This window comes from Myotis nattereri (assembly GCF_964212035.1).
Source record: "Myotis nattereri genome assembly, chromosome: 7".
In the NCBI taxonomy this organism is placed as follows: Eukaryota; Metazoa; Chordata; class Mammalia; order Chiroptera; family Vespertilionidae; genus Myotis; species Myotis nattereri.
In genome coordinates, this window is record NC_138082.1 from 64260179 (window position 1) to 64278577 (window position 18399).

The following is an 18399-nucleotide window of genomic DNA, read 5'->3' on the forward strand; positions in this document are numbered from 1 at the left end:
GAATTTTCCCTTTTATGTAAATACTAGAGGCCTGGTGCACAAAATTCGTGCATTGGGTGGTGGTGGGGGTGTCCCTCAGCCTGGCCTGTGCCCTCTCTTAGTCTGGGAGCCAGGGGCCCTTGGGGGATGTCCAACTGATGGCTTAGGCCCGCTCCCTAGCAGTCGGACATCCTTAGTGCTGCTACAGAGGTGGGAGAGGTTCACAGCCATGAACCTAGCTTCTGGCTCAGCAGCACTCCCCCTGTGGGAGCACACTGACCACCAGGGGGCAGCTCCTGCGTTGAGTGTCTGCCCCCTGGTGGTCAGTGCACGTCATAGTGACCAGTCATTCTGCTGTTTGGTCGATTTGCATATTGGCCTTTTATTATATAGGATACTTTTATTGATTTCAGAGAGGAAGGGAGAGGGAGAGAAAGATAGAAACATCAATGATGAGAGAAAATCATTAACTGGCTGTCTTCTGCACACGCCATATTGAGGATTGAGCCTGCAACCTGGGCATGTGCCCTGACTGGGAATTGAACTGTAACCTCCTGGTCCATAGGACAATGATCAAACACTGAGCAACACTGGCTGGGCTATCCTAAAACTTTTATGATTGCCAACATTTTATGGCAATTTAAGAAAGGAAGAGAAACTGAAAAAAATAAAAATCAGGAATTTATTGTAAAACTATCCAAAATGTTAATGATTTTACAAACTGGTAATATTAAGATATTTGAAGATGGTCAAAAGACTGCTGGTATCTACTACTCAATACACTAAGACAAATAAGGAAAGTTAATTTGCAACCATGTATTAGTCAAAACCAAGATTAAATGTAAATTAATCGAGCCCTTCAAATATAAACAAGCAAAGCTACTTTTAGATATGAAATATATTTTCTTGAGGCCTGGATTTAAGAACAGCATAATGCTACACTTTCAAATGACTAGAAACTTTATCATCTTTTTATTTTTTTTAAATATATTTTATTGATTTTTCACAGAGAGGAAGGAAGAGGGATAGAGAGTCAGAAACATCGATGAGAGAGAAACATCGATCAGCTGCCTCCTGCACGCCCCCTACTGGGGATGTGCCCGCAACCAAGATACATGCCCTTGACCGGAATCGAACCTGGGACCCTTCAGTCTGTAGGCCGACGCTCTATCCATTGAGCCAAACCGGTCAGGGCTTTATCATCTTTTTATATAAAGAATGCAGTATTTGCCTGTAAACTTTTTTAAAAAAAAATATATTTTATTGATTTTTTACAGAGAGGAAGGGAGAGGGATAGAGAGTTAGAAACATCGATGAGAGAAACATTGATCAGCTGCCTCCCGCACACCCCTCACTGTGGATGTGCCTGCAACCAAGGCACATGCCCCTGACTGGAATCGAACCTGGGACCCGTCAGTCCGCAGGCCGACGCTTCATCCACTGAGCCAAACCGGTTAGGGTTGCCTGTAAACTTCTTGAAGGTAAGGATTATTGTCTTGTAAAACTTTGCAACTTTTAAACACTTCAACACTTAATAAAGTGATTTGCATATATCCTAAATAATTATGTATGAAATGAGTAATCTTTGGTTGTTCACTTGTCATGTTCAACACAATCTACTTTTCCTTTCTCTGTCCTGATTCTATTCTTTGAGAGTAACTTTTCAACTAAGAAAACATATCCTTATTTTACTTAATAGTTACAAGACGTGCCTCTGCTTTAAAATGAAGTATTTAGTTTTAGTTCTTCTGATACTTAGGACACACATTTCAATTTGTATTCCTTTAAGTCCTTTATGTATGATACAAAAATAAGAATTAGAGTATTTATGACTCAGGGATTATGACTTAAAAAACATTAAGTGGGTTATAAACAACATAAAAGAAAGAAAATTCTTTGCCATTAGACCTCAAGTTGTTTTTTAAGAACTAAGGAACCTGTGACACAAATAAATATTACTTCCAAGTGTATCATATTTCTTTTTCAGATTAAATCTTTTATTTGCTGGATTTGCCTGCTGTGAAACCGAAAATTCAGTACTTATAATTTGTCTAGCTCAGTGATACTCTGCCAGGTACAAATATGGTCCTGTGTCAGTCTTGGTACTCTTAAACACACATGCTCTCAAGACCAAGGCAACTTAGAATAAGCAGAAGGCAACAGTGTTAAAGATACATAGACTAAAAGAAACCACATATAGGAGGATTCAATCCTTTTGTATGTATCCAGCAAATATAAAAATACAGCTTTCTAAAAACACCCTACATCCTTTGCTTTAGGCAGATGAAGGAATTTCTATCAATACTTATTGAAGTGTACCTGCTTAAAATTATGTAACTGGAACTGAGAAAATTATATAATGAATATAACTGGTACAAATGAATACTTAAAATTGCCATAGCTTTTTGGTTATTTATAAAAATGGTGTTTAAACACCTGTTTCATTATACATTTATATATCTATGCCTACAATTTTGAAACGCAAGAAATTTGTTAAAAACAAACAAAAAACGTTGTGACTTTTATGACTAGAGGATCACACTTAGCAGAGAAGGAAAACTTCAAACAAATTCCTTTAGTAACAAATAATTATATATTTGAAGAGTTTGGTTAAAAAACATTGATTCTACTGTAGCTTAGCTGTTGCTTAAGCCTTGACATTTTTCAAGAGGAGAAATAAATGGTACTATGTTGAGAATACTAAAAAAAACATAAGACAGGAAAAAATAACACAGACCATTTTTTTCCAATGGTAGGGGAAAGGCAAAAATAAAAAAAATCTTATTATCTATGATGTTATAACTTTTTAACACTTGTGATTTAACATTGTACGCCATAAGCATCTGTAGACGCAAGCGGTGGACCTTCCCCAAACTTTACGCGCGTCTATTAAAAAAAAAACACACTGTTTTCCCTAAGTGGCAGCCCTGACCAACTTTAAAATCATTTTTCGTGAGAATTTTCAGCTGAAAATATTCAAGAACACCCAAATAGTAATATATTCGTTTTTATAATATTCATTGCAGATTGATTTTTTTAAGTTAAATTCAAAATGTCGTGGTGCGTGGGAGTGGTTTCCATTTTGGATGTGTGGCAGTTAACTTTAAGTCCCCTGAGAAGTGTGTATTTTATTATTATTATAATATTTAAATGCTTTTTTATGCTAATGTATGATAGTGTCAGAAAATTCTAGAGCTGATTATGAAATTATTTAAGTTACATTAAGTTTTATTCTGGCTCAATGCATTTGAGTACTGATGATACAAAAACATGCAACAAATATATATTTTCTGGAAAAGAGTTAAGCCAGACAGATCTAAAGTGGATTGAACTGTATAGAAGAAAAGCTGCAAGTACGTTCAAGTTGTGAAGGAATATGTTAAAATCATTTTTTTTGGTTTGGTATATACATTGGTAAAGTAGAAACTCATTCTATGGTCAAATCTAATTACAAATGCCTATACTGACAGGCTTATTAACAAAAATTATTTTGAGCTATTTTTGGGATAGGAATTCCTGTTCAGTTCAGTAATTTAAACAATGTCTTGGAGTTGGCTAAAAAAAAGATCTGACCTATATTCATCAACTTCTTACTTATTATCTTTAGATTTCTGACAATCTTGCCACCTCAAAATCACATTAGGTATTTATCCATTTCAGCTTCAAAAGCTCATTAAACTTCGGAGACTTTTGAACTTTATATAATGGGATGCCATTTTCCCTACCTAAATTCATTTAGGAGAATATTAACCAATTAATTTGGAGAAATGATATCCCAACTTCCAATCATTCAAACAAATTCAATTTCCCATTATAACCTTTAAACACATAAATATGTCTAGGTCGGTTTGAAAATAAGCAGTTTAGTAACTAAAAGACTGAACATTATTGAGACCAAATTTCAAGCTAAAATGATTTAAAATCACTTTAAATAAGTTTAACATAATTTTGTGTACTAAAATACACCATCTAGGAAATAGTTTAGAAATCTATACCTATAAGAGAAAGAAAGGATAAGTCAAATCACATCTATGTGGTTTCTGGATACCATGAATCATTTGCAATGCATTTGTTATAAGGCTGTTTATAAATTATACATACTCCCATAAAGAGAAGCTACCCACAGAGGAAAACAAATCAAAATTACACTTTTGATTCTCTAGATATTATACATTATTTACAATGTACATGTCATAAAAATAAATTCTAAATTCTCAGAATATAAAAATATTAAAATATTCTGAGCACAATGTCTCTTAAATAAAAAAAACTTTCCAATCTCAATTAAAAAGGTAAGTTACCAGATAAAAATAATAACTTTTCATACAAAGCCTCTTTAAACATCATTTTACACCAAAAAAGCTTTCAGTGGTACTCTTGAGGAGCAATGCCTATTTTTAAGGACACTTAAACATTTTCTTCAACCAAAGCCGACAGCATTGTGCAATGATGATATGGTTGCAGCTTATAATCACTTTGCCCATAGGGATCCCTATGCATTCTGCTTCCATATTCACCATAGCAGGCCCACACACTCAGAATATACCTCAATAGTTTTATAGGTATCAGGACATTTTAGTTAAAATGTCAACCACCATAATTAGGTTGTTTCTTAGGCTGGAAAGAAATGTGGTAGATTAAGATAAAATTGTGGTTCTCAGTGGGATTATGAAAATAAACCTTCAAAATTTACCATGTAAGTTTACTGAGTAAATGATGAAATTTAAGGAGGAAAAAACCAGCAGGATACACCTCCAATAAAGTGACAGCTTACCTGATATGCCATTCTTGCTGGTGTTCAATAAAGCTACAGATGCTGCAGAAACCCTTTTATTGTTCACAGTCTGCCCTGGTTTTCTTGAGGTACATTCTTCACTATCACTGTCCTGTACATTTAATAGCCTTGGCTGGAAACACTGTAGTCGACATGATCTGATATTGCTTAATATTTCAGAAAGGGACAGTCTATTTTCACAATGTTTACTGGAAGCATTGGTCCGAGAGAAATTAGAAGAAAAGTCTATAGTTTGGGAAGAGCTTGAAAAACCATTCAGCATTTCAGGGTCTATCTGTTTCAGGACTGGGTCATATTCTGTGGATATTCGGTCCATTATGATCCTGAAAAACAATATAAAACCAAATATTATCTGGAAGAACTTAACATCTAATCTAATAAAAGAGAAACATGCAAACTGACTGCACCTCTGCTATGCCAAGCCACGCCCACCAGCCAATCAGAGCAGCTATATGCAAATTAACCCAACCAAGATGGTGGCTGGCAGCCAGGGAGCTGGAGTAAGCAGGAGGCTTGGTTGCCCCGGCGATGGAGGAAGCCAAGCTTCCAGCCTGCCCTGGCCGGCTGTGTCCTCCACTCAAGGCAATAAAGTTTCAATTATAGAAGATAACTAAATCCCAGTTACCTACTTCCAGCCAGCCTTCACTGGGAGCTTTGGTGGCTGGGGGCCGTGGCCAGCCTGCAAACAGCCATCAGCCCCTCACCCAGACTGGCCAGACACCCCAGCAGGACCCTCCACCATGAAGGAGGTGTGGCCAGCCTGAAAACGGCCCTCAGCCCCTCACCCAGGCTGGCCAGGCAACCCAGCAGGACCCCCACCCTGATCCAGGACACCCTTCAGGGCAAACCAGCCAGCCCCCACCCATGCACCAGGCCTCTATCCTATATAATAAATGGGGAATATGCAAACTGACCCTAACAGCAGAATGACTGGGAATGACTGGTCACTATGACACACACTGACCACCAGGGGGCAGATGCTCAATGCAGGAGCTGCCCCCTGGTGGTCAGTGCACTCCCACAGGGGGAGCTCTGCTCAGCCACAAGCCAGGCTGACGGCTGCCAGCACAGCGGTCGTGGCAGGAGCCTCTCCCGCCTCCTCAGCAGTGCTAAGGATGTCCGACTGCAGCTTAGGCCTGCTCCCCGCTGGCAAGTAGACATCCTCCGAGGGCTCCCAGGCTGCCAGAGGGATGTCTGATGGCCAGCTTAGGCCCAATTCCCCAGGGAGTGGGCCTAAGCCAGCAGGTGGTCATCCCCCAAGGGGTCCCAGACTGCGAGAGGGCACAGGCCGGGCTAAGGCACCGACCCCCCCCGCAGTGCACACATTTTTGTGCACCGGGCCTCTAGTTTTCCTATAACTTTCCGTCTATCTTGTAAACTAAATCCAGGTCAAAACAAATAGTTTACCTTCCACCTCTGCCAATTCGCCTCCTCGCAAATCCTATACACCTTCTTGGGACTGTGAGTGTTGTAAGGCAATGCCTATATCTCAACTTAGCCAGATCTGCCAATTCTGAATTTTCAAATGAATGGTTAACTTGGTCCAAACGAGGCTGCAAAGAAAAAAAAAAAAAAAATTAAAACTCATGGAATAAATCTGATATGAAAAAAAGCTAAATCATGATAAAAATAAAGTAACTATAGCATTAAGAAAACAATTAAATTTAGATATTCAGAAATTTAAAAATTCAAACTGAATTTAGTTTATAAATATAAACACATTTAAGGTGTATTTTGAAAAGAAATATATCTTTAAAGAATAACATGGCTTTTAACATTTATGTAGAAAAGTAAAGATAGTGAAGTTAGTAATAAGCTTTCTATTGAGATAAACCAGAAGAAATTTTTTGGACCCAAAATTACACTTTTTAAGCATGCATGGGTCAAGTTGACACTTTCTCTTTACTTTTAAGAACATATAGTCCATTTGTTTACCTTCTCATCCCCTTTATTATTCTATTTTTTTGTGTCTTAGCACTTCTGTCCCTTTAATAATTTTCCTCTTCTCTAATTAGTATAATTTGTAAACAACTCCCTACACTTCTACATTAAACACACACACCCTGAAAAAGCTGTATGACAAAAGGTGTCCACAAGCCATATATGAAAGGCATGCTCATAACTATATAGTTATACCTTATCTGAAAACCCAAACATTTGGGAGTGAGGGCCATTCTTTGATATAATGCTACACCAAAACTTGACTTAATAGCACAGAGTAATTTCTAAGTGTGTCAAAAAGTTATACATATAATGAGCAGATAAAATACTGCCATAGGAAAGTTTAAAAATGGTCCTTTATTTTTGATACTTACTGGATATGTATGCACAAAATGGGCATACATACTTGGCAGTCATCAAAGGTTCAATTGGATATTCTGGGCTTACCTAACTATAGCAATGACACTGAGTAATTTTCATTAACTGCTGAGCTATAGCTACACTTAAAAGTCCAAAGTGAGACTAGATTTCTAAAATATGAGTCATCAATTTCCAAGTGAAGAATTCTGATAGCCTTTGAAAGAACTCAGTACCTTTAAGCATCTTTTACTAGTATCTGCACAGGGGGTATTAAATAAAAAATGCTGAAGGATTTCCAATTTCTGGATCAAGGCTAAGTCACCTTGACAAGAGTTACCTGTTAATCCCAGTTCACAAAAACATCACATCACAAAAAATAAAGTTCTTACAGCATAATACTGGCATCCTGCTCGCCTCCTGAAAGCACAGGGACCATCAGGATCATTTTCTTCTTCAGGTTCTGATACTGGGGACGGTACCTGAAAAATGAGGAATGAGGCATTCTACTTAGGAGTTATCAAAAGTCAATAGATAAATCTTTGTAATGATCTAAAATTAGAATCTGATCATAAACAACAAATCACTCCTATGTTAACTTGCAAATTTTTGAACCTTACAAATCCCTCTCTTCCTATTTTGAGATGAAAAACTTTTTCACCACATTTATTTCCAAACTGTGGTAATTACCACTGAGTAGGGTCATCCAGGGGAGAAAGGCATTTGTTTGAGGTTACAATATATCTCTACCAGCCCTATGGAGGATACAGAAATAGAAAGCTAGGGCAGATTCTTCTTCCTGCAGAACAAAGCCCCAAACCTGAAACTTGAAAGGAAATCCCAAATGTGAGTTTTATACTTTGTTTCCTTTGCCAATCATCTACATCTTCTAAAATGCACACAGAAAGTATCACAGTCTTAGAAATACTTTGCATAAAGCATACCACCCCTTCCTCTCAACCATCATTCCCCAGGTGTGGACTTCAGGATTTAGTCTGAGCTATAGGAAGAGATAGCCACTTTAGAAAAACCAGAAGCACGATCAAGACGACACAGGAGTTTTATTTCTGCTCTGCTGTGAACCAGTGGGTAAGTCTGGTTAAAATGTTTGTTCTCTTAAGTCTTCCTTTTTTCCTTGTTTATTGGACAAAGAAAAAGCATGATTACTTTATTGATTTTTTTTTTAACCAATAAAATCCTGATTTTGTAAGAGCTACATTCTAAATAGTTGCCTCACTGAATGATGTCCAACTGTAGGTAAATACTTACTTTAGCAATATGGGGATACCATTATAAAAATGTTTGAGGGTTGTCAAAAGACCTTGTACAAGGACTCAGAGGAACCTCAAAATTTCAAAATACAATTTTCTTTTTTTTAAAAATATATTTTATTGATTTTTTACAGAGAGGAAGGGAGAGAGATAGAGAGTTAGAAACATCGATGAGAGAGAAACATCGATCAGCTGCCTCCTGCACATCTCCCACTGGAAATATGCCCGCAACCCAGGTACATGCCCTTGACCGGAATCGAACCTGGGACCTTTCAGTCCGCAGGCCGACGCTCTATCCACTGAGCCAAACCGGTCTCGGCCAAAATACAATTTTCATGTGATTATGGGAGCTGCGGACTATGTGAATAAACATGAGAATTTGAACAGATATGAAGATACCTTAATGTTTGAGGAATATATGACTAGTGTGTTAAGTGTGCCCTATTATCCGGATGAACAGACTGATGCTAGCAATAAGGGAAAAGTTTCTATAGGTCATAGTATCCCATAGTATCATTCTATTTATTCATTTATTGATTGATTGATTGAGAGGAAGGGAGAAGGAGAGATAGAAATATCAATGATGAGAGAGAATCATTGATCGGCTGCCTCCTGCACGTCCCCCACTGGGGATAAAGCCCACAACCCAGGCATGTGCCCTTGACCAGAATCGAACCTGGTACCCCTCAGTCCACAGGCCAACGCTCTATCCACCGAGCCAAGCCAGCCAGGGCCCATAGTATCATTCTTAAAGGGACTGTATAGCAAAACATTATAGGTTCTCACAAGTACCATCAGTATAAGGCCAATATATATCTATATCTGTCATATTCTGATTTAAAATTCTTCAATAATTTCCCAATATGTATAAGATAGACAGAGACCATTTGCTATCTGGGTAGCACTCCAGGCACCATTCTGTTCATTCTTTCTTCCCTTTTGTGTTTTATGCTCCAGCAATGCCAAATTGAAAACAGTGCTCTCTAATATGCTGTTTTCTCTACCTTCAGCCCTTCCCTACATTTTCTATCTGGAAACCTACTATTTGTTAAGACATTACTTCCCTCATTCTTTCAAAATGGTCATTTAATTAATGTTTCATGGCTATTCAAAGCCCTGCCTAAGTCTAACTGGATGATCCTCTGACAAAAGTAATAAATTATTTCATTAAGTGCTTTTCAAGAGTATACTAAATTAAACACATCTTAGTGCACTGGTTACAATATGTATAATGCTAATATATCATCTAGGGTAAAAAACTAAATCAGTGACAAAAGAGTAAAAAATATTATCTAGCCAAAGTAAATATCTTATATAGTAAAAGACTAATATGCAAATTGACCAAACAGCAGAATGACAGGCAGAACAACCGGTCGCTATGACATGCACTGACCACCAGGGGGCAGACACTCAATGCAGGAGCTGCCCCCAGCCCGCAGGCCCCAGGCCAGCCAAGGCAGGTACCAGCGGGGACCCCGCGATTGCCCCACCAGTTGCCCTGCAGAGGGAGGCAACTGACAGAGCGGCAGGGGGTGGGGCCGGTGAGCAGGTGGTGCCAGGCTAGCCAAGGAGGGTGCCAGGGGGGCCCCCCTGATTACCTCGCAGAGGGAGGTGACCAGCTATGGAAGCGGGGGGTGGGGCCAGCGAGTGGGCAGCACCAGGCTGGCCAAGGCAGGTGCCAGCGGGGGCCACCCATCACCCCACCAGTCACCCCACAGATGGGCCCTGATTGCCAGCCAGGCCTAGGGATCCTACCCATGCACACATTTCATGCACCTGGCCTCTAGTTTTATATAAACTCTAGATTATTAAATAGTTACAATAAAGGGTTTTATAAACAGTCTTGCTTCCAAATATATCTGTGACGGTGTTTTTTTATTTGTTTTGTATTTAAATTTCTTTTAAAGCAAATCAGTTACAATGTTAAAATATGAGAAAGCTTGTTTGTTACTGTATTCTCTTTAGGTTGCCCATACCATATAGAAAAAAAAAAGAAAAAGGATATTGCTAGACCAGGTGCTAAACAATTTTTTAAAAATTGAACTTTTACTATATAAAATAAAGATCTTTTTTTAAATCCTCACCTGAGGATATTTTTTCCATTGATTTCTAGAGAGTGGAAGGGGGCCCTGGCTGGTTTGCCTCAGTGGATAGAGTGTCGGCCTGGGGATTGAAAGGTCCCTGGTTCGATTCCCATCAAGGGCACATGCCTGGGTTATGGGCTTGGAGGCAGCCGATCAATGATTCTCATCATTGATGTTTCAATCTCTCTCTCTTTCTTGCTCTATGAAATCAATAAAAAATTTTAAAATGCTTTAGAGAGTGGAAGGGAGAGAGAAGAGAATGATGAAAGGGAGGGGAGAGGGGGAGAGAGAGAGCAGGAAACATTGATTGGTTGCTACCAGGGCTGGGGAACCTGCAACCAAGGTATGTGCTCTTGACTGGAAATGGAACCTACAACCCTTTGGTCTAAGGGTTGATGCTCTAACCATTGATCAAAACTGGCCAGGGCAACGTCTTATTTTAAAAATAGCACTTATGAAAGTAAAATTGAGATTTTAATTGCAAACATTTTTTTCTATAAAATTGTTGCAGTATAAACCAGAGAATTACCTTTACAAGTTAAAACTTGAATCAGTTCTTCTAAATCATCTTTATAATCAAATAGTTACTGCTAAACAAATTAGCAAAATTAACATTAAAAGCTGTAAACCTTAATGCTGGTAAAAAGGGAATTACTGTTGGTGAATATTTATAACTAGAGGCCCAGTGCACAAAATTCATGCACTGGGGTGGCGGTGGTGTCCCTCAGCCCAGCCTGCACCCTCTCCAATCTTGGACATCCCTCTCACAATATGGGACTGCTGGCTCCCAACCACTCGCCTGCCTGCCTGCCTGATTGCCCCTAACTGCTTCTGCCCGCCAGCTTGATCACCCCCTAACCACTCCCCTGCCAACCTGATCGACGCCTAACTGCTCCCCTGCCGTCCCGGTCGCCCCCAATTGCCCTCCCCTGCAGGCCTGATCGCCCACAACTGCCAGCCATCTTATAGCGTGGATGCTGCCATCTTTGAGAGAGTGGGAGTCAATTAGCATATTCCCTCCTTATTGGCTGTGAATGCCACCATCTTTGTGATGGCATGATGGTCAATTAACATATTCCTGCTTTATTAGATAGGACTATATATTAAATGTCTTAAAATATTAATAATCTTTGGTTCAGTAATTTCATTTCTAATAATCTATTTTAAATAGAGAGAAAAGATAGAGATGCTCATTTTTTTAAAATGGAAAATGGAAAACCACCCAAGTTCTCCATAATAAATTTTATCCTACTGATGGAAAATAACAAAAAATAAAAACCATTTCAATGGCTATATAATGTGGAAAATATTTATGCTGTACCATTAGGTGAAGAGAGCAAGAATCAAAACTCTAAGATGTCAATTATGTTTTAAAATATAGCAATATAAAAGACTAGAAGGAAATGTTTTTAAAATAGTTTTAAAACAAGCACCTGTGGAAATTCATCTTCATCTGAGCTGTGAAAGTCATATTGCTTAATGTCACTCTTATTGATCACAGGCAATGTCTCAGGAGTGGGTTGCTGAGATGTTATCAAAGCCTCTGCTTTAGGCTTCTTTGGGTACTTCTTCTTTTGACGAACCACATCAGAAGCCTCTTCTTTCAAAGACAAATGATGAGGGTGCTGTTAACATGACGATTTTCCCCCCAAAGGAAGAAATGAAAATCATTTTAGAAATCATGAAAACTATACTGCTCTTTGAAAAACATACATTTTTTACCCCAGAGGTGATTTTATTTACTGCTTTTATTATGCAAAAATTATGTAATCATAAATTAAAAAATTTCTTACTGTCTATAAGTTATGATAAAAATAATTATGGTACTTAAATTTGCTTTATTTATTGTTATTAATACTTAAACTAAGATGTTAGTGATTTTAAAAAATTGCTCTATTGCAATCCAGCATTTACAAAGTACTTACATTTAATTTTAGTTTTATCACTGTACTAATGATGAAAATTAATTACTATTTTTATTTTAAAACTTGATTATGAATTCATTAACTTATTTCTACTTATTTCCAACTTTAAAAAACTCAATTTTTTTTTTTTAGGGGAAATAGCTTATTACCTAGAAAAAAAGTCACATTTTAGAATGTATAATTACTGCCTCAACTGAACAATAATCAAACCATTCTCAAATTCCACAGAGTTCTGTTGGTACTTCAGAGGCCATATGGCAAAAGGCAGGCTGATGGGGTGGGTTTCCAGCCCCCACCTCTCCTCAACAGAGCAGCTGTTTCTGTTTTAACATACTGGCACTCTTTTAAATAAAAGGGACCTATCACTTAAAAAAGTTTGAAAAGGGCCCTGACCAGTTTGGCTCAGTGGATAGAGCGTCAGCCTGGGGACTGAAGGGTCCCAGGTTCAATTCCGGTCAGGGGCATGTACCTTGGTTGTGGGCACATCCCCAGTAGGGGGTGTGCAGGAGGCAGCTGATCGATGTTTCTCTCTCATCGATGTTTCTAACTCTCTATCCCTCTCCCTTCCTCTCTGTAAAAAAAATTAAAATATATTAAAAAAAAAAAAGTTTGAAAAGGACTGTTCTGAGCACCAAAGTACAAGCAATATGAAAAGTGTAAAATATTTAGGAAGTTATACATTTCCCCATGTAGCCCAGATTTTTGTTAAAACTACTTTAGGGTCAAAATGGTACCACAATGAAAATGTTGTTTAAATGCCAAATTATCTAGTGAGATATAAATTGTTTCATACAATGGGTACAGTTACATCACCAAAAAGAAAATCCAACTTCTTAGAAACTACCTACATTTTAAGGTGGGATATGTGACAAAGTAAATAGTTAACTTTGTTATATTGTAGAACAACTATGGATGCAACCATGTATCTAAAAGTAGGATTTAAATAGGCTGAGTGTTTATTCTTAGTAAGAATCAATATATAATAAAGACTAATTCTGTCATTTATTTGGGGCTGAGATTTTCAGATTTTATGCCTGCCAATTACATACCTAGGAAAAGCATTGATCTATATAAAATGGATTTAAAAAATAACTTAGAAAATGACATTTTTTGCATTGATAACATTTTGGCTGGTTATAGAGGCAAATGTGATTTAAGGGGTATGAGGTAAGTGGGCTAGATGCCTGTGATTAATAAGAAAGAACTTTGGTGTTTGAACCGACATGAGTTGAGTAAAGGAGTAAAGAAGTTGAGTTTTCCTGCTCCACATTCTTCCTTGACCTTTAAGAATGAACCCATGAAAAATGAGGATTGTGTACATTTTTTAAAAGATGAATTTTCCACAAATACCCTAAGTCGCTTTTAAATCTTGCTACACAGTAAAGATTTATCGTCTAATGCTTCAGTTAATACCTGTTCCTTATTTAAATCTATGCTCCTAAAATTAAAGATCTGACTAATTTTTGTATTATCTATTGAATACTTAATCAATGTACCAAGTGAATACTGAATAAATATAATTGAATATTTTAATCAATGTGACAAGAGAATAATGAATAAATATAATTCTTTAGTCTAAGAAACTGTGATTACTAGGAAAAAATTGTAGTCTAGAAGTTAGAGGACATTTTCAAATCATGAAGTATAGATAGCAACTGATAATTGCTGGTTCTGGCAAAGATGATGACAACAAGAATAACTTTCAATAGTCTCAATAAAGAATGCTTTAGTTTTATATTTTGATGCCTGCCAGTAAATTTGATGCAGGATTTGCTAAGGCTAAAGGTAATAACTAAACTTTAACCTTATTCTCTACAGAAGCAGCTTGCACAGTAGAAAGCACATCGTCCTTGGTTACGATCTAGATTCAAATCTTGAATCTGCCACTCATTAGCTATTTGATCTGGAAGTCACACAGAAGTAAAATCTATCTCAAAGGCTTGTTATACGAATTAATAAGCCATATGTATGTAAAATTCCCAGCAAAGTGTTGGCAAATAGTAAGAACTAAATACATGTTAATTACTCTCTTTAACCAAACTATAAGGTGACTGCAGAAACCAATAACTGTGAAATCATATTACCATACATGCTTCTCTCCAGAGGATATTCACCTTAGTTTTACATTCTTGGACTTTGTGATGGTTTCCATTATGAAGAGTTGCTGGAGTGGCATATAACTCTTTTTCTGATCTACTGATTTTCACTTCATTAAGGATTTCACCACCATAGTCTCCCAAATGATATCTTGAAAAGGTAACAAAATATAAAAAAGTTGCACATTTTAAAAATGAAGAAAAACCAATGATACCTCAATTAATTGGAACACAACTAATCAAACAGAGCCAACAATCAAGATTCTTAAAATTTGCATGAATAAAGAAGCTCATAATTGGGATTTAGTAACTAAAACAAATGAACAACAAAACAACAACCCCCAAACAAAAAATCTCTTACGTATACATAAGACGAATTTCTTGTATATTTTATATTTTGAAGCACTGGGAAATGATAACTTCAGAAAATACATAAAATTCTGTTAGGTTTAGGGATAGTATAATTATGCAGGAAAATTACTAATAAATTAGAGAATACATTTCCAAAATGCATTAAAAAATATTTCTATTTAATCAAAAATACAATAAATAAAACATTAATTTCCCTCAAATTTTGTTTAATAGAAACTTTAATACAGAGAATTAGACAAAATGATCTCTAGGTTCTTTTGTAAATACAATTCAATGATTCTGCAAAAACAAGAACAAAAAAATCAGGTGTATTAGAGGATCTATACTATACACAAAAATACCCCAAAATTTGTACTCCAAATTTTAACAATCTGCTTAAAAACAAACAAGTAGCAACCACAATTCTTCAAAAAAAAAGAAAAAAGATTTTGTTAGAGTATCAATTTCAACTGTCTTAAATTTAACAACAACAAAATCTCTCTCGCTCTCTCTCATCTGGTTATATTGCCCATAAGTTGGCTAAAGCTGCCACTAGTATGTAATTTTAGCAATGTTACCTTTTCTCCACAACTTCTAAGGTTAAGTGCAATAATTCTCGTTTTGTTTTCTCTCTTCTCTTAATCATTTCCAAAATTGTTATGGCTCTACTAAACTCTCGTCTCAGTTTCAACATCTTTTCATAAGAGGCTTCATCATTCTTACGATTCTATTGAAAATAAAGACAATTTAAAAAGAATAAACAATTAATCCAGTTATCCACATTTCTAGTTTCATCCAACAAATCCATTCTATAAAGTCAAAATGTTAAATGTAAAAGTTAAAAAGTCATCCAACAACCACATAAAAAACCTATCTAGCTCTGAAAATGTAAGTTTAAACAAATATCTCAATTAATATTCAGAAAAAAGTGTTACCAGCTGTTGAAAAGATGGAATGGCATAGAAGGGCTAATTCCAATGTAACCAAATTTTAAAAATCTGCCTGAAACAAAACCTAGTGTATTAGAAAATGCAGTCCATTTAAATTGTAGCAAGGTGTTTTCCAACGACAGAGAGAACAGTTCCTTCAAATCAAGGTTACCTAAAAATAGCCAAAATGGGTCTCTATCCATCCATCCAGCTCTGTAATTGGGGGATGGAAAGTTCAATATACTACAATGTAAACATGCACAACGACAAGCAAAGCTTCACTTCAGGAACTCAGATATAAAACTAAAAGTGGAATATAATGTTTCTCAAGGAATGAGATTATCATGATTCATTGTAATGGCACCTCATTGCACAGTAGAAGAGAGATTTAGTAATAACTATGAGTTTCAGAGTATTAAGTTCTTACTATGAAGTGTAGAAACAATTTGAACAAACTTAGAGTGACAGTTGTGTTTAATAACCAGAGAAGGCTCAGCTATAATTAGCAGCACCTCTTTGTATATAAAAGTTACTGTTTCCATCCTTGACTTAATAATGCAGTATGATTATTAAAAAGAACCTGAAGAAAGCCAAATTTCATGCTGGAGGATTACAGAAGAGAAAATAAAGCTTGAGAAAGATTCAAAGTTTTATTCTCTTTTTCTTTTATGCAATAGTTTCTTGTATTTTAAAGTTTATCAGCACATATAAAACATAACCTAAACTAAGTCCCATTAAGGTACCACATATCAAACATTAAGAAATACTATGTTAATAAGATATCCCTTTATCTCATCAAGAGGAAAATCTTTTTTCCCTTCAGTACTATGTGTATGACAAAAGGCAAAATCTAACGTATGATTTTAAGCAATTTTTTGGAGGAAAGAGGGGTTAAACAGGCAGCAATGATGCTCTCTAATTGAAAAATAATTAACATTATCAACAGCAAATATTAAAGTGTCCACTCTGTGCAGGATACTGCACATGTCCCCTATCCGCAGAAAGCTTAAAGTCTTATAAGAATGAGAGATAAATAGATTCTAATCCTATATAATAAAAGCCTAATATGAAAATTGTCCCCTCGGCCAGGAGTTCGACCGCTTGTTATGACGTGCGCTGACCACCAGGGGAGGCGGCGCAGAACATGACAGGCATCGGTGACACAGCGTTGGCAGCGGGCAGCAGTGGAGGTGCTGCTGGCCCCTATGGGCCCCAACAAGAGCGGGACTGTGGTGGGATGGTGGAGGAGGCAAGCAAGCAGCGCCAGGCCAAGGCGGTGCAAGCGGGGCCCAAATGCCCTGCTGATCACCCCACAGATGGCAACAGGCAGAGGCAGCAGGGGGTGGGGCCGCTGCTAGGCTCCCAGGCGCTGAGGGAGCTGGGCGGAGGCCTGATGACTCAGGTGGAGGGGGTGCAGGTGCTGCCCAGGGCCCAGAGGTCAGCTGTGACCTGCCCTTCCATGCCAGATGCTCATGCTTCCATCGCCAGCCAGGCCTAGGGACTACACCCATTCACGAATTTCATGCACTGAGCTTCTAGTAATAAATAATAATACAAGGCTACAAGCCAGCTGAACAATATCCAAAAGAGCACGAGAACCTTTTAAGATTGCTCCCTCTTCACTAGGTTCCTCTTGAATTATGTGCTTCTGCCCTGTCTTACTTATTTACTTCCTGCTCTCTGTAGGCCCAAATAACTACCCTTCCTAATTTTTCCTTTCCCCAGATTTACAAAAAAAAAAAAAAAATTTTTTTTTTTTTGGGGGAAATAATTTGATTTACAAAAAAAATTACATAGCATAAAGAATTCTCATATAACAGACAATAGGGTAGTGAAGGCCTGGGGTGGGTGGTGGGGGCAGGCTAGAAGGGGTCAACGGGGGATAAGGAGGAACATATATAACACTTTCAACAATAAAGATTTAATTTGAAAAATTCTCTCCAGAAATAGAGACAGGAAAAAAAAAAAAAGAATTCTCATATATCTTCAACCAGATTTCCAAAATGTTAATATTTCATATTTGCTTTATCTTTTTCTCTATGTATATAGGGTGAGGCAAAAGTAGGCTTACAGCTGTTTGTGTGGAAATAATGCAATAATTAATAAACAAGAAAAACTCTGTTTCATGTACTCAACTATAAATCTAGTTTTGCCTCACCCTCTATATATACACATACATGCACATATGTTATATGTTTATATATATGCATATTGTTATGGACTGAATGTTTGTGTCCCCTGAAAATTCCTACGTTGAAATTCTAATCTCCTAATGTGATGGTATTTGGAGGTGGAGGTGATTAGGTTATCAGTGTGGTCCTTAGGAATGGATTAATGATCTTATAAAGAAGACCCCAGAGAGCTCTCTGGGCACAGCAAGATGCCCATCCATGAACCAGGAAACAGGCCCTCACCAGACACTGAATTTATTGGTACCTGGACCTTGGACTTCCGAGCCTCCAGAACTGTGGGAAACATATGTTTGTGTTTAAGCCACACAGCCAGTCTACAGTATTTTTATTACAGCAGCCCAAATGAACTATGAAACATATACACATGTTTCTTAACAGTAGTATTTTAAAGATTTTTTTTGAAAAAAATGTAAAATACCCCTTTATTCCTAAACACGTTTAAAGTGTATATTCTAAAAATAATACTATCTTATATAATC

General features: G+C 37.2%; 1 protein-coding gene across 1 annotated transcript in view; it reads right to left on the reverse strand.

Annotated features, from left to right (window-relative positions):
• The window catches only part of EPC2 (enhancer of polycomb homolog 2), a 125404-nt gene that overhangs the window by 12088 nt on the left and 94917 nt on the right, over positions 1 to 18399 (reverse strand). Inside the window, exons 5-10 of the mRNA XM_081095376.1 lie at positions 15378 to 15526; positions 14467 to 14599; positions 11861 to 12052; positions 7465 to 7554; positions 6182 to 6327; positions 4754 to 5097 (exon numbers count right to left, since the gene is read on the reverse strand). Of these exons, the coding sequence (XP_080951502.1) occupies positions 4754 to 5097; positions 6182 to 6327; positions 7465 to 7554; positions 11861 to 12052; positions 14467 to 14599; positions 15378 to 15526 (1054 nt within the window). The remainder of the gene's footprint in view (positions 1 to 4753; positions 5098 to 6181; positions 6328 to 7464; positions 7555 to 11860; positions 12053 to 14466; positions 14600 to 15377; positions 15527 to 18399) is intronic.